The 17,232-nt window shown below is 36.7% G+C and overlaps 1 protein-coding gene across 1 annotated transcript in view; it reads left to right on the top strand.

Moving 5' to 3' along the window:
* The first annotated feature begins 1,576 nt into the window (after positions 1 to 1,576).
* The window catches only part of Col5a2 (collagen type V alpha 2 chain), a 121,123-nt gene continuing 105,467 nt past the window's right edge, over positions 1,577 to 17,232 (top strand). Inside the window, exon 1 of the mRNA XM_031367387.1 lies at positions 1,577 to 2,070. Coding sequence (XP_031223247.1) covers positions 1,977 to 2,070 — 94 coding nt within the window. The 5' untranslated portion in view covers positions 1,577 to 1,976. The remainder of the gene's footprint in view (positions 2,071 to 17,232) is intronic.

The raw sequence follows: 17,232 nt of genomic DNA, 5'->3' as shown, positions 1-17,232 counted from the left end.
TTCGCTGAGCCTTGGTTTCAAGAGTAGTTTGATAAATGTATCCATTGAGACTGGGCTACACAATTCTGCATTTTTATTGATTGTGTTTTTCTGAAGTGATTTCCATCTGTTGCAAAACAAAGTTCCTTTGATGAGGGATTAACTAGAGCTTTTACATCATGGGTGTTTTTTCAGCTATTGTTCAAAGAATTTGAAGAAATTTGATTTTTGTTCCTTATTTAGCCCATTCATTAAGTGTGAGCAAGACAGCCATGGGAACAGCAGTATGTTGGTGAAAGAATTCACTAGACAAAGGCATGTCTTGATGACAAGTTATTCTCAGTCCAGGGCTGGGATGTTATACCATTGAAACTTCTTGACACTTCTCCAGAGTTTAGTTCCACCCCTCAAGTTAAAGACTCTTGGATTAATTTTATTAAGGAAATTAAATAGTAAATGAAGCCTAATATACCTATTCTTATTTTAGACTATTCTCTTTTTTTTGTATTTATTTTGGGTTTAATTCATTCCACACATAACTGTATATCTAATTTGTAGTTTTTGTTTCACGTAGACGTATTTTTTTTCAGGATTTGCATATATATGTTCCTTAAAGGTGACGGATGCTGCCTTTGTTCCTAGTATGCCACACTCCTTCTAATATTCAGTGTGTCTCAGAGTACCTGTTCAGTCCCTGAGTAACTATGAACAGTTGAGTCCTACATGTTATGTGAGACTCAATCCTGATCCTCCAGCACTCACAATATCAAATGTGTTAGACTGTTTCAAATACACTGAGGGCATTTACATCTTCTCAAGCTTGAGTAGGGCACAAAGTTAATGACTTGCTCTTTACAGAAATGTGCAGCTGGGACTACCATGTTCCCTGGAAAGCTGGTGTGGGGTTAATGACAGCAGCATCCACGTGTAAGTAGCTCTTTGCAATTTGGAATCTAGTTAATAGCGTATTACTCAGTTTAGTGTCACCAGATCCTGCACACTGGTCAGGCCAAAGCCCCCTTTCCAACAAAAATACTGGACAGATAAGGACTATGTATAAATTCACAAAATTGGTGAGTGGTAGATCTGATATTGGAACTTACCCTTCCTGAGACCTAAAGCAGTGGGTTCTCCCCAGTCCACAAGCTTAGTGAACTTATTTTTTTTTTTAACACAATAAAATGCTCTGTGACAAGGAGAATGTACAGATATGTCTCCTAAAGAGATGTGGAGACAACTCAATGCCAAGTATCTCAAGTTCATTTTGTATTGGCCATATTCTGCCTCTTTTCTTCCAGAATCCTCTCAGAGCTTAGGAAAGGGAGGAGAATGAGAATTGGGACAAGAATCCTTCCTCTGCAGTCAAAAGAAAGGGTTAAAAAAGCTCCGTTTTAAAGGCTTAAGTGGAAGAGAATTCTGAATTATTTAAATGCAAAAGAAAAAAAAATCCACTAAAAGGCTGTAATCCTCCCTAAAGCTTTTTTAGTGTCTCTGGAAAAGTCAGTGGGTGTGTGTCTGGGGGAAGGGTTAGGGAGGGAGCATCAGACTCCTTCTAATAGGCTTTCTTTAAAAAAAAGAAAAAAGAAAAGAAAAAACCGCACACACTCAAACAGAAGGAGAAATAAAAGTTCGTCTCTGTTGAGAAGCTGCCTCTGCGCTTAAAATCTACAAGAAGTACTGAGAACTCAAGTCGCAGAGGCGCGCGCTCTGATTTGGTTGTTTACCATCAATCAGACGGTTGCTTGGCAGACACTGGATGGTTATGAGCCTGAACAAGCTGAAAGGGGCAGGAAAAGAAGTGGAGGCAGCATTCTTCCTATTTAAAGCTGCACTGCTTGAGAAAAGTTTTCGCAGACTGTGCCGGAGCTGGTGCTGAAACAGACTGAGGAAGCCCGGGGACTGGTGCTGAAAAAGCCCCCAGCGGAATTCATGGTGCTACAGTGACCTCAGTATCTACTCTTCGATCCCAGGAGGACCCACATGTCTCATATTTAGACATGATGGCAAACTGGGTGGGAGCAAGACCTCTCCTCATTCTTTCTGTTTTATTAGGGTACTGTGTCTCAATAAAAGCCCAGGAACAAGAGAATGGTGAGTCTGCCTTTTGCTTTGCTTATGGTGTTTATGGCTTGGTTTGGGAGCTAGATGGAATGTTAAACTTCAGGAAGAGCATGAAGAGAAGACTCTGGTTTGAAGTTTGAGAAGGGGGCTGTAGGGTTTGAAGTTTGGCTCTGGAGACGAGGCACATCTGCAAATCCGGAGCTTCTGTGCATGCCCTGGCAAAAAGTGGGCTTCTGACGTCCTGTAAGAGCCAGGATCCGATCAGTTTTTTTTTTCTTTTTGCTGGAATGTAAGAGTGGGACGTTTAAAAGAAAATAAGAGTGCTTAAAACGGAGCCCTGGAGGCACTTTTAGTTAGAGGTCTGTCCTGTGGGCTGGCGCTTTCCAAGCAGGGAAAGCCGCTGCTGCAGAAGCTGGGCAGGGTGGAGTCTTTCCTGTGTGAACTTCAGCAGCTTCATGAGAGTCTTTGTTTAGAAAAACCTCTGAGGCAACTCGAAAGTTTGGAATTTCCTTTGTCTTTGCTCTTCATTCCTTTCTTCCCAAAGCCTTATCCTCCCTCCCCTCCTAAAGTTTTCATCTCTGATCTTAAAATCCTGTTTGCCTACAGAGAGGGAGTCAAGTTTATTTCTCCATGACAGACTCTTGATAGAAACCAGATTTCTCAAACTTCTGTGCTTTCCCACCCTACTGACTTGATTATCAGGGCAGTGTGGTTCCTGGGTGGATGGCTGAAGGCAGGAAATTCTACTTGGATCAGAGTATTGAGAAAGACTTTTCCCTTCCATCTTTCCTTCCTTCCTTTCTCCTCCCTTCCCCCTGTTCCTTCTATTTTCTTTTATTTTAAGGCATATCTTACTTGGTTACTGTTTTGTTTTGTTTTGTTTTGTTGTTTCTCCTATATGATTTACATATGTGAGTGTTGGGTCATATTGTTAAGAAAAATGGCATGGCTGCTATAGAATAAAACTTCAAAAAATTAAAATGGGCTTCATTGACATTAACCTTAACTTTTGAGTGTTGAAGTGTCAGAAATAGATGCATTCTCATTGTAAGAGGCCAGCATATATCTGAGTCACTGTTAGCATCAAACTCAAGCTTTCAAAACTTAGCAATTTGTTAATCATGTCTGTTACTGTCTTTCTCATGTGTATATCCAGCCTCCTGTATAAATATGTTTTTTGCCTTTCTGAAATTTTTCTCTAAAAATATTTATAAATTGTGTTTAGCAATTGTAAGTTCATGAAATCCTATAAGGTTCTGGAGATAAAATTCAAGTCTGTCAGTAGTCCCATAGAGGGGGCACTTTTCTAAAATCTTAAAACTTTAAAAAATCAGTTTCTATGCTTCAAAATGTGAGGCAATTTAATGAAGGGTGAAACTTGTGTTTCCTCATAATGTCATGAAAAGTCTGTGTTGTTTGCAAATGCCAGAGCAAAGAAGTTAGGAAAGTGGAGAGCAGACAGCAGCATTAGAATAGAAGCAAAATGTCTGAGTATCAATGAATTTGCCCACTCCCCTCCCTTACCAGAAGACCAACTCTAAAATATCTATACAGATAAATTATTCTCAATTTATGTTAAAATGATGCCCTTAATTTTTGTAAAGTACAAAAGTAATTGAATATTTGTGTACGTAAAAGATGTAAGATGTTCAAAAGTCTTAGAGGGTAGGCCACGTGCTAAAACTGTCATCTAAGTCATTGCATTTATTCTGTAGGTCCAACCGAAAAATAAGGGGTTTACTGTTCTCTAATATTAATTTTCATACATTAAAAATAGGAGGTTTGGTTCAGAAACTCCTGCCTTTGGGCCAACCTCTTTTTTCTTAGTGTCATTAAATAGCAGAGAAACTCAAACCCTAAACCAAAGATTTTTACCAAGAAAGTGAATTCTCTCAGACAGTACAAATATTAATTCAAATAGATGTAATGAAAATTAATAGCATAAATCTGTGTGTCTAAGTAAGGAAAATATCGATGACTCAGTAATCTAGCGTATCCACAGCCACTTAACTTACACTTCCCAAACATGCCTGGGTGTGCCCTGATATCATGTAGACACTTCTTATACTTCATTTACCCTGTTAGAAAATAGTTATTCTATGTAATTTTTGAACTTGAGGAAGAGTCAATGTGGGAAATGTTTTATATAGGAAAAGTCTAAGGCCTACACGTCAAGAATATATAATTTTCAAATCACTGTTGTAAGTAACATGGGTTGTGGCATTTACTTTGTATTCCATTTAATATGTGTTGCAGAAATATGGCACTGTGTGTAAGCATGTGTTTTTAAGCTTAGCCTTCCCCTTCTGTTAGTATAGGATACATTTTTCTTTTTGACTGTGGGATATGAAACCTGCACAGGTCAGCCTGATGGGAACACATGTGGATAGAGTAAGTAAAGTTTTAGACATTTCTGGACAAAATACAATGACCTTTCACTAAACTTTAACAATTGATTTGGATTTTAAAAAAGATTGTTAGTAACTAAAAACAAAGAGTTTGGGAGTTAGGCTAACTTTAGTTGAAAATATAATGTAGTCAGAATCAGAGCCAAGATGATAAAAACAGCTTTTCAAGACCTCTCTCTCCCTCTGGTGTGTGTTATGTAGGGGGACTTTGGAATGTCCCACATTTGTTTCTTGTAAAAGAAAAATGCTAGACTATTTACAGTAAAAATTTATTTCCAAATCAAACTGTAACATCTAGGGAGCTATGTACATTTTTGTTATTAGCACTAGGCATACTTAATCTTAGGGAATGATCTTTGTTATGAATCATTTTATTCAATACCACATGAGTGATGGAGAGAGAAGGTTTAGAAGGAGACAATGTACTGTGAACTTCAGTGCTTTCAGAAGCCAGACATGTAACACAAGCAGTGATACAATAGTTTTGTGTATTAGCAGTTTGATGGGACTTGTAGAAAACTGAAGACACATACATGCCCACTTTAAACTTTCCAAATTAGCAATTTTCAAAAAGTATTGCAGAAGCAAAATTCATTATGTCTAAGGGCAAAATCTGGCTCAGGGACTATGAATTGTCAATACCCATATTGCACCCCTATGTTGATATTTGATACCAAGTCAGCTACTAACTAGGAAGAGAAAAAGTCCATACAGGATTTTTAATATTGTGGTGTCTTACATTTTTATGATGCTATATTTGTGATTTATGTTGTAAGAAGATAAATAGGAATCACTAGATATATGACACTCAGAAGTACTTAGATAATAGCACTAGATACTTTGTATTTATCGCCATTTCAAAGGATGCATAGAAAAACAGAGGATGAATATATATAGCTTAGGATATTTACATTCACAGATTGTTCTACACTTACTACTATTGAAATGATTTTATTTTAGAGGGCTTCACATATTAGAATACAGTTTCAACAAAGAAGAGTATAACAGAACCTTGTTTTCTTACTCAAAAGAGGCTCTCAAGTAGAGTGAAGAGCTGGTATATTGAAAATAGTTGGGGGCTCAAACTTTGATTCTCTTAATTCTTTTATCCCTACTGTATGGTCTTTGAATTCACAGCCCCTTAGTGGCTAATGAGTGGTCCAGCTATTGCATGTAGTTTCATAGGCATCCAGGTAAAGAAGGAAAAAGCTGTGATTCTGCATTTCTTAAATGGAACAGTTTATGTCTTCAAAACATTTAAACTTATTTATGTTTGCCTGGAATTGAATCATATGGTCACACAAAGATGCAAGAGTTAGTAGGAAAATGTAGAATTTTAGATGGACAATATGGTAAGATGCTCAACTGTGGAATACACAAGAAAGAATTGCTTCAGTGGACAAAACACTTCAGTGACACACTGGATACTGCTCATTTCCCAGCAGAATGCAAAGCCAAGAATATGTCAGAAATATACACTAAACCACATTGTAACACCATAACATCACTCTGAAAACTCTCTCTCTCTCTCTCTGTCTATCTCTGTCTTTCTGTCTCTCTGTCTGTCTCTGCCTCTGCCTCTGCCTCTGTCTCTCTCTCTCTCTCTCTTTCTGCATGAAAAGTTTGGGAATTCATTATATTGACGAGTGCAATATGGGTTCCCCCTTGGTTTAGGATTCCATCAAAGGTCACAGATCTTGTTATTGATATAGCTTCCAGGTTTTATCCTCTTAAATATATCTAGTAAACTTTGATATGGCCTGAGAATCAGACCTTTGTGGATGACCTTTGTTCACACTAGTGAAGCACTGTATTATGCTTTTGACTACCCTTCTTTTAATATTGATGCAGATCACCCATCTTCTATATGTACTAAAAAATAAATGCTAGGACTTTGGTTTCACAGTGACTCATTTTACTTATCCAGCAGACTGAAGTTTGTAAGTAAACCACTACAATGTTGACACTTGAGGAAAAGGTAATCCAAAGCCAAACCTTCTCATGGTGTTAGGTGAATAAATCTGCTATGTGGAGGATACATGTAATTCAAATGTGTGTTCAGGCAAATATGAGATCATCTCTCATTCCTCTTCCTGTTCCTCACACACTGAACACTATCACCTCAAGCCTGGGTGGATTGCTGTGATCATCTGAAACATTCACTTAGTTCAAGATGCAAGATGAAACAGAAGGAATAGGCTTTGTGCTGAGAAAAGTATGATGAGAAGGTTGGAATCTGCTAATCTGAGGTGACAGTATGAAATAATTTTAACCATACAGTTGCTCCATGTCAAAGGGTAAATCATGTGTCATTGGCCTTATGGAACTTATGTAAGGGTTGGATTTGGAGATATTTTAACCTAATGTTTATCGATTCTGAGATCACAACACGGAGAAGTATATGTTTACATATGAGAGATACAGTAATGATAAAAGGAAAAGATTATAATCGTTATTAATTTATCATGTAAATTTGGGTAGATTTTACAAGGATTTTAAAAACCAAATTTATCTTAGAGGTAATTAACATTCTTTTCTTTACTATTCTTTGTGATTTATTTCTGCAGACCTTGATATGAGGTGAAATACTATCAATTTGCGGAAATTTTGAATTTTTTGTACTTTTCCCCATGAGTGTGTACATGTTTGTGTGTGTACTTGGGTGTGGGTACCCGTGTATGTGGAGGCCATAAATTGACATTAGGTAGTTTCTTCATTTGCTTCTCAGCCTCAGTTTAAAACTTATTCTTAGTGTGTGTACATGCAGGTGCATTAGTATATGTGTTCACATGATGCACGTCTATGTCTATGTCACATGTACATGTCATGGTTAGAGAACAACTTTGTGGGGTCATTTCTCTCCTTCCACCTTTGATATGGATTCAGGGGATCACTTTCAAATAGATGGGATTTACCAAATGAGTTCTTGGCCTTTGATTTTATTTTCTGATTTTTAAAGATTATCCACTTATTTTTATTTGTTTATCTGAGTATTTTGCCCTCCTGTATGTGTATGTCTGGTACTCTCAGAAGCCAGGTCATCAGATTTGGAAGTGGCGTTACAGGTGTCTGTGAGCTGCGACATGAATGCTGAGAACTAAACCTGGGTCCTCTGCAAGAGTGACAAGGGCTTTCATTTTCTGAGCCCTCTCTAGTCTCCAGTCCCCTCAGCTTTGTGTTCAAGGTGGGATAGTCTTCTGGTTGTCTAGAATGATGACCAGTATGGTTCTTGCGTCTGATTTTCTTGTGCTAGGATTGCAATGCAACTTTTTATGTACGTACTGTTTATCCTAATTCAAGCTCTTATGTTTGCATAGTGAAGACATTACCAGCTGAACCATTTCCATAGTACCTGATCTTTCCTATAACTAAAAATATTGCACAAAAAGTTAAATTAATCAGAAAGATACTGACAGGATTTTTACTTTTAAATGTCTTTCTATGTCAGTACCATATAAGACTGAAGAGCTGTCTTTCCTCTATCTCTTCCACATGGCAACCAGTCCTTCTAGCTTTGTCTTTAAGATACAACTGTAGGGACATTTTTATCTTGTTTCAATTTTTATAAATAAACTGTATGCCACATGAAATTAATGTGAATTCATCTCCTAAATTTACTCAATAAGGAAAACTACAGTGAAGCAATAGTTTCTTGCCTTGCCTTTTAGGCATAAATCATATCAATCATAACAATACTATTAATTAATTAGTATAAATCATTCATGCAATTTTATTCTTTCAACATTTCGGTATAATATTTAAACTGAAATGTTTCTTTTTTCAAAGCTTAGACCTAGGAAAGGAGAGTGTTACAGTTTCCTTTCTCTTATCTTTTATTTTCCTACAGAACTGGCTTCAGCTTTCAGATGGGAGCAAGCATGCACTTAGTGGCAGCCCTGGTTGTCATTCATGTCAGCCTTCCTGTCATTCATGTCACTTTTTAAGAGTCAGTACCTTCTTGCTGGTCACGCTACCGTGTGTGATAACTGTGTTTCTTCATGTTGCTGCAGTTTTGCAACCATCCAAGTCCTTTCTATTGTCATCAAGAATGCTAGGAAATGAGGCACAGCATTACAATCTGATTTCGGACCTCTTAATTGAAACATAGAAAGTGATGTGAACATGTATTTCAGACATGAAATATGCACACCCTAGTAACATTTCTTTTCATTTACCAAATCTTTGAATTTTTTGAAGTATTCTATGGATTTGTTCTTCTGTGTTTTGCTTGTTTTTCATCTTAAGGAACTTTTATTAATCATGGCCCCTTCAACTATTCCTTGTTATTAGCTCTTTCTTCCTAGCCTATGAACAAGTACAAACACCTCCCAGAACTTGTGATTTATTTCTGAGTCCAGCTTCCCTCGAGAAACTGTATTTCAGTTTTCTGTCTCATCCTTTTTCCTTCTGAACTCTGATTGTAGACCCTCCAGTCCATTTAAACTGCTACAGTAAAAGAAAAAAGCACACGTGCTAACTCAATGGACCCTTTCTCTTCAGTTAATAAGGCCTTTCTTCTGTATTAATACCATTGGCCACTCTAAATTTTCAAAAATGCTGTTCTCTGAATCTTTTTCCTCATCTCCTTGACTTTCTATTCTTGTTCATTCATAGGTTCCCTCTTGGTCTCCTACTCTTATGGTTTTCCTTCCCTTTTGGTTCTGTCAGGATATTGTCTTTCTAGTTTATCCAGGAAGCTTCCATACTTTCAAGAGTTTACTTTGTGTCTAATCGCTAATTTATAACTCTCCTGCTAATTCTAATATTTCACATGAACTCCAGAGGATATGTGTAGCTACTGAGAACCATTTTAAGTTCAGTGTATTTAATACATAATTAACTAGTATAATTGGTGTCTTGGAGGCTTACTGTTGAATAAACTCACTCTTTCTAGCTCTTTCTGTACTCTCTCTAGCTGGTTCAATTCAGTTCTGACCCAAACTTCTTCCCAAGCCGACTGATTTAAACTGGTTTCTCTTGGCTTCTTACTGAATTGCTCTGCTTGGCCTCAAACTAACTCTGACAATCTCTTCTAATCTTCTGGCTCCTTCTCATTCTCTGATTTGTTCTATCTTTACCTGCAAGCATGTCTCTGTAAAATTGTTCCAGTAAAACTGCGTCCTTTCATTCTGTTTCTCTGTGCTGTTTTCTTACATTGTATATCCTGTCTCTGACTCATTCTATAAAATTGTTCTCTGATTCATCACTTTGTCTGTCCCTCAATTAGATGTCAATTTCAAACATGTATGCTTCCTTTTATGTCTGCACCTTCATTGTTTGGGATTAAAGGTGTGTACTGATGGCATATCTGTATTCCAGACAAATCATACTGTAATCCAGGTCGTGTCTGAATTCCATCAGAATCACATAGACCTAGAAGGTCTTTGGATATGATCCCATGCTGAAACAGCCATGTTGCTGGATTATAATTCCTCTATAAACTACCCTACAAGAATTGGCCATTTTCCTGCATAGTATTTCTGTCTGTTAATAGCAATATCATTGTGTCATTCAGTAAGCAGATTTCCACCAGTCACTAATTTTGCCATTTTATTTGCTAAATATTTATCATATATAGTTCTTATTCACCTTTATTATAAGTTTCTAAGTTCATGCCCTCATCATCCATCCCTCGGTTACTGCAATGTCAGCTAAATTCATCTTCTTGTCTCTCTTGTAGCTATTTTCTATCAGCATGTAAATATAAACCCTTTTCTGCCAGTGCAATTCAACACTAAATGTAAGCCCGTTTTTACCTTCTAACTCTTCCATGAGAATTCTTAGTTTCCGGAAATGGTAATGGTAACGTTTGTTAGCTTGCACAGATTCTTAATGTGACCAACTTCAGCAACATTATTCCCATTGCTTGTTATTCTTCATCTCACCATAAAAAGTCACTTGTAGTTTTCATCCCCAGTACAAGCACGCACACATGTGCACATATACACACACAAAACATACATGCATGTGTGTGCACACACAAACATCACACACTCATGTGCACATACACATATCACAGATACACACACACACATACACACACACACACACACGTGTTTCTTTTTCCAAACCACTATTCTTCAGAGGACAGAGTTTTAATTTTCTTGTGGTCAATTATAGTGACAAATTTGAAGTTTTCCTTTCTTTGAAAATATGTGAATATTATGGGAATATGTTTTTAATTTAATCCCAGGTGTGGAATATGGGGCTGCTTCAGACTGTCCACGGCAGCTGACTACGATTTGCCTTGTGCTCTATCAGGGGCATGATTTTGCCAACTGCAGATAGTTTCTGCAATTGTGTGACATTTGGAATGCTGGGGACCTTTCAGAGTGTTTATAAATGTGGGGTGGGTTGTTAGCTGGTAGTTTATTGTTGTTAGTTGTTATTGGGTGCTATTGGTTGCTATTATGTTTAGTAGTGCAAAGAAATTAGATATCCTGACAGCCAAGATTAACCTTGTACCAAGGAACTCAATGCCCCTAATCAGTAGGAAGTAGACTAATGATAATATTGTTCTCCTTCACCTCTATCCTTTTTCTCTCCTATCTACTGTTAGAGGGTTGTAAGGGTAGAAAAGTGGTGGAAAAAGAGTAGAAGGCCAAAGAACCCGCAGAGTAGCCAAAGCCCAGTTGCAGTTAATCCCTGTCTTCTACTATGTTTTTCTCTGCATGAGCCATATGTGGAGAGTTTCTTCTCTTGTCTCTATTTTATTAGATTTTTTATTTTATTTTATTTTTTATTTTAGATCTTATGTTTACCTCATTATTTTCCAGTTTGGCAACTTATTCTGACTCGCCCACAATTCAATGATCAAGATACTCCATTGATTACTAATATTCTTTTTTAAACTAAAAAATGTTGGAATTTTTCCTCTAACTTTCAAGGCTAATGATCTCATTTCCTCTATGTAAACAGCTCTGATTAGTTTTATTTTAAGGATGTGGTATCCTTTCTCATGTCAATACAATGTTTTAATTGATTAGTCTATAGTGATTAACCTCTTTCTTTTCTCTAAATGTTCTCTGAGTAGTGAAGTTAATTCACTGCCTTTTAAGAATTAGAGGCCATACCATGGATTCATTCCACTTCTTTTCCTCTTATCAAGCCTTTGAGTTGTTTTGCACTCAGTCTTTCTAAGAATATCCTACTTTCTTTTGCTTACTCTCCATCTCCTTGGGGAATTTGCTGCAACATGACTGATAATTTTCTGTAGAACCAACAGGTAAATGACAGTTGTTTTGTCCATATATACTAGTTTAATATTTTGTAAAGATTTGAAAAATACTATTACTATTTATTCAGTTGTGACTGAACTGAATTTGGAGTCATAGTTTTCAAATTATATGTGCATAGTCTTGGGAAATTTAACATTCTTGATTCTTGGTTTCACTCCAAATAACTAGTAGGATGACTAGCAGGTATATATGTCATCTAATTATAAGTTGTTTCCTATTAATGGCAAATATTTGTTGATACAGAACAAATAAACAGTTTTTTTTTCATTCTAAGAGATGAAAATCAATTATAAAACTCAAGGTACAAGTTCCACCTAAAAATAATATCATTAATACAAATATTGTCAATAAGCTCTCTTAGCCTATTGATAGATGAATTCAGGTTTAAAAATTACTTGTGTTTCCCATCTTTATTTGTCACCTTTTTTAGTGCTGAGACAAGCTAGGGAAGAAAAGCCTTGCTCAGGAGGCTGCTCAGGGAGCTTGTGTCAGAAGGCTGAGTGCCTTTCTGTTTTACATTCTCATTTTCCACCAAGCATGCTCCACCCATGTCCCAGTGGCACTCTGAGCCTGTACCAACTGTCTACTGCAGAGTTGGTTTCTTGAAAATATATGAGTCATAAAAGTCTTTATTGAAAATTGGAAGCTGACTTTCCACTTTGCCTTGCTCAGGGTTTACATTTGGAAGCAGAGGAGCTGCTTAGAGACATGGGGATTTACAGGGCAGCTAGCTGCAAGACTATCTGCATACAGTAGTAAGCTGAGCATCTTTCTGAACATCTTTTCTTTCTCCAGAGATTTCTAATGTACTTCAATCCCCTCACCACCAGGAGATTACTGTGGTTGACTTAAAACACAACACAACAAAACAAAACAAAACAAAACAAAACACCCTGACTGCTGGATGATTAGGCACTCTTCTGATATTGCAGTACTTTTCTTGCTTCTTCTTGGTTTTACAAATGTAAAAGAAACATCAACATCAACAGCAGGATGGGAACAGCATGTTGAGATTAATTCAGGAGGTGAGATGTGAATAGAATTTCACTCAATGACTTGTTACAATGAAATTCCTTAATTCAATCTGTGATATCTTTCATGGTTGTTCTCTGGTCATCAGCTTTAAAATTTCTTATTATGAAATTCTGAACATGTATATTATATGCAGAACAAATATACTTTAGTTTTAGGATTTAATATTTTCTTTACTTTCTTTACCTGTTATATGTTTATTTGTTCCTGCTGTGAAAAAATCTATCAAGTTTATTCATATTAATTTTAAAGTATTTGGAAAGCCTCTTCTTTCTCAAATTTCCAGGGTTTTATCTGGAATAAATGACAAGTTTGAATTTAATTCAGAGAGTTATATTTCTTGGGCAAATACTAAAAGTTTTAGTCGAAATTTATGATGAGATGCTTGGTGGATGGTGAGATTGATTGGTTATCATGAGAAAATAAAATGCTTTCTGGTCTTGGTTAGCGACATAAAATTTCTCTGGAACGTGATCAGAAAAACCTAGAATGACTATTTTAAGGAAAGGTAAAATATCCAAATGTAGTAATCTTCCTTTGGAAGAATTTGTACTAAAGAAACAAACAAAAAGCAACAAAACAAACAAACAAAAAGTAAAAGAAAAAATATATAAGGTCAATGAAAAAGAAGCGATGGAAAATTCTACCAACAAGCTTTTATCAAGCCTTAAAGCTCTTGTCTTAGTTAAGTTTCCATTGCTCTGTAAGACACTATCATAAAGAACAACTTAGGAGGAGATGGTTTATTTGGTTTGTAGGTCCAATCCATCACTGATGGAAGCCAAGGAATGAAGGAACACTTCTTTCAGGCTTTCCTGACAGTTTGCTTAGTTTGCTTCCTTATACAACCCAGGACCACTTTCCCAGGGATGGTACCACCCACCAGATTGTAGGCTGTTCCTTATCAGTCAAGAACATGTACAGACTTGACCAAAGGTACTCTCATGTGACATTTCCCCAGTTACTATACCCTCTTTCCAGATGTATCTAGTTTTGTATCAAGTTGAAAAAGACACATTGCCATTGTAGGATATCTTTTTAAGTGCTTCTAAATTTTTCATATGATTTAATCTTTTTTATTTTTCAATATTCTATTTTATTTACTCTTTGACAATGCTATACATTCATACAATACATTTCAGTCATACCCATATCAGTCTTTCCTGAAGGTGATTGAAATCACCTGCTTCTTACTCCCCCTCTAAATTCATGCTTTCTATTTTAAATAGTATAGCCCACTGAGTCCAAAGATTGTTTCAATACATGTATAAATGTGTAGCTATCCACTGGAGCATGGCCAGTCTACAGGGTCCACAACAAAAATGAAAACTGGCTTTTGTTCCATAGCAGCCATTAACTATCATTAGCTCCTTTGATATGGGCTCCTCCTTCATCTATGCTAGAATGTTGACTGGCTCCATTGTGTGGGAAACTGTGAGTCCCTGATCCAGCATCCTGTCACGTCTGAAAGAACGATTTCCTCAGTCATCCACAGCCTCTGATTTCACAATCTTACAGTTCAGGATGATTTCATTATACTTAGAATCTGTGAAGTTTATTAAAGAAGGACATGATTAGAAGCATTTCAACTCTTTTATATAGAATCAAGGCAAATTGAAATAGAGTTCATTTAAGATGAATTAATGAAGACACTCAGGTTTTACTGTGGATATTTGTGTTTAGATAAATGGAGGATAACAAAAATAACATTGAAAAAATTAGTACAATATACAATATTTTCATGCAGTTGACATGCAAAGTTTTGCTCATACATTTGTTAAATATGTAGTTCCCTTGGGCTGCCTCATGTACCTACCATCTATCTGTTGCTTTGGTGGAATGTGCTAGAGCAGTAGTTCTCAACCTTCCTTATGCTGTGATCCTTTAATATAGTTCCTCATGTTTTAGTGACCCCCAACCATAGCATTATTTTTGTCGCTACTTTATAACTGTAATCTTGTTAGTTATTATTTATAAGTAAATATCTGTGCTTTCCAATGGTCTTAAGGCAACCCCTGTGAAAGAGTTGTTCAACCTGCATAGTCATAACCCACTGGTTGAGAACCATTGTGCTTAGAAAGAAGAGCAGGTCCTGTTGCTAGTTAAAAACAAAACAAAAACAAAAACAAAAACAAAAAAATCCCTCAATTTTGCTAACATGTTGATAATTTCTTCTGAATCAAAAACATTCAGGATTTTAATACCATAATCACATTTGCCTGCAGGCTCTTATGCTGCAGCTTTATGTGGATGTCTTTCTTTGCTGGTTTCATTTTTTTTTTTTTGGTGTGTTTTTGGAGGGGCTCTCTACACAGCCCTGGCTGTCCTGGAATTCACTCTGTAGACCAAACAGGCCTCAAACTCACAGAGACCTACCTGCTTCTGCCTCCCAAGAGCTGAGATTAAAGGCGTGTTCCACTGAATCAAGTTTGGGTGCCATCTTCTTAACCTTTTTAAATTTTACATCAAATTTGAGATTCTCTATTATAGCCTAACCTCCTATCAGAATTTCCTCTGGCAATATTTACTTGTATTCTTCTCTGCAGGGAACTATTACATTCCACATGCTCTCCTAGTATACAGAGTAATCGTTTTTCACGTAATGTGACCTTTTTATTTGGCAATTTGTCTTTGAGACATTTTTTTCCAATATTTTGTGGCCATTAGAATATGCTGTCAAAATTTTTGTGGTAACAACAAAAACAAAATCAAACAAGCAAACAAAAATCAAAAAGCCCAAATTTATTGTCTTGACTGGACTCTGGAGCTCACCTCTGGAAGGTGAACTTCAGTTGTCCCATATGTCCTACACTTTTCCACAGATGATTCCCAGTCAGAACATTGCAACCACCTCAGTTCTACTTTAATAAAAACTGAAAATTCAGAGTTCTTCTGGTTATCTCCCTAAAGTTGCCGTATCAGACATGCCTCAGGTTACTGGCTGATGGCATTGGGATTTTCTTACTAATCACAGATCCTGCAATGAATTCCAAAGGACTCTCCAGACCTCATTTGTTTATGATGTGCCTGCAGTGCCTTCCATTTCCTGCTGTAGGTGTTTAAATATTTTTGACTTGTCCTTTCTTCCTAAGGAATTTCAACAACTTAATTAGTGTTTGAAGAGAATCTTTGCTTCTGTGCAGTGTAGGAAAATCAGGGGAGAGGGCTTGGAGAGCATTGAGTCAAAAAGGGACCTCTCAGAGTACATGCAATTAATTCCAATCTACAGTTGAGATAGGTGAGCTGAAAGACAAAAGAAATGTACTGTTTCATGCTACATTTTTCTATTTTATATCCAGTCCTCTCCCCTCCCCCACCTCTCTCTGTGTGTGAACAAAATGGCTCTTCCTGATATAAGGTGAAATGCGCTCTAACGATTACCTCTTCTTTATTCTTGCCTCATCTGGAAGCTTGTCTCAAAAGCAGTTAGCACTGAGGTCCTGTTTGGAGTTTGGCATCTCTTTCACTGTGGGTTGAAAGTGACTTGGAGCAAGAAGCTGACAAAAACCCCCAGCAATCAGCTGAGTGTTTATAGAAAGGCTCCATCATTTCTCAGGCCTGTCTGTCTTCTGGTGTATTTTAAGACTCTGCTTGTACAGAGAGAAACATGCGGTTAACAAGATGAGAGCTTCAACTAAACAGGCTGTAACTTTCTTTCATGAATGAATTGTTGAAATAATTTTAATGAGAAGCTTCTAACTTAAAACTGGACCAGGACACAGGAATTCTGCATTCTAATTGCACCTCTGTCCTGGGTTCACTTGGTGACTTTGTGGAAGTGACTAGAGAATTCTCTGGGCCTCAGAAGCTTCTTTCAAAACATGTGGTGTAACATTGTTAAACTATGAGAGCCTACAATGACAGAATATTAATGTAAATTTTCTTCACACAGGTCAGAGTAATGGTATAACATTACAGAGTGTATCTTGCACATAGTTTGATCACTGGAAATATGATGCTTATTTTCTGTAGATAATGTATTTGTGTCCTTTAAAAACAGTATTTAAAGTTTTGATCCAGGTTTCTGGTTATTTCTATGAGAATGTAGCTATGGGTTATAGCTGCTATTTTTCCCCTAGCAAATAGTATACATACTAAAGAGTTTATCCATAATGTGGCAGCAAAACCCATTCAGAACTAAAAAGAGAAGGTGGAGAGTAAAAAGGGATGAAGAGAGGGTGTGAGAGAAGGAAGGAAGCCATATTTTAACTGGCTGTGGGGCCATGGAATTGCCATGTTTGTTCCCATTATTCTTATTTTCTTATTCATCTCCATAATAATGTTAATTGGAAGATGTGTGAAAATGTTCAGTCTGAATATTTAGTTCTGATTCATTGTATTGTTATTTCCTGAGACCAGAAAACTTTAGACCATGGTCTTTTGCCCTTTTTTCATTTCTGTGTTTTTCTCTCTCATTTCTGTATTCATGAACCATGAATGAATTCTGTGAACATTCATGTTCCCATGTTCTGCTGGAATTTTCACTCTCAGACATCTCAGCACAAAATAAGACT

The sequence above is a fragment of the Mastomys coucha genome, unplaced genomic scaffold (assembly GCF_008632895.1).
Source record: "Mastomys coucha isolate ucsf_1 unplaced genomic scaffold, UCSF_Mcou_1 pScaffold14, whole genome shotgun sequence".
Classification (NCBI taxonomy): domain Eukaryota; kingdom Metazoa; phylum Chordata; class Mammalia; order Rodentia; family Muridae; genus Mastomys; species Mastomys coucha.
The sequence above is the reverse complement of the archived record's forward strand: the minus strand, read 5'-3'. Positions and strand labels throughout refer to the sequence as shown.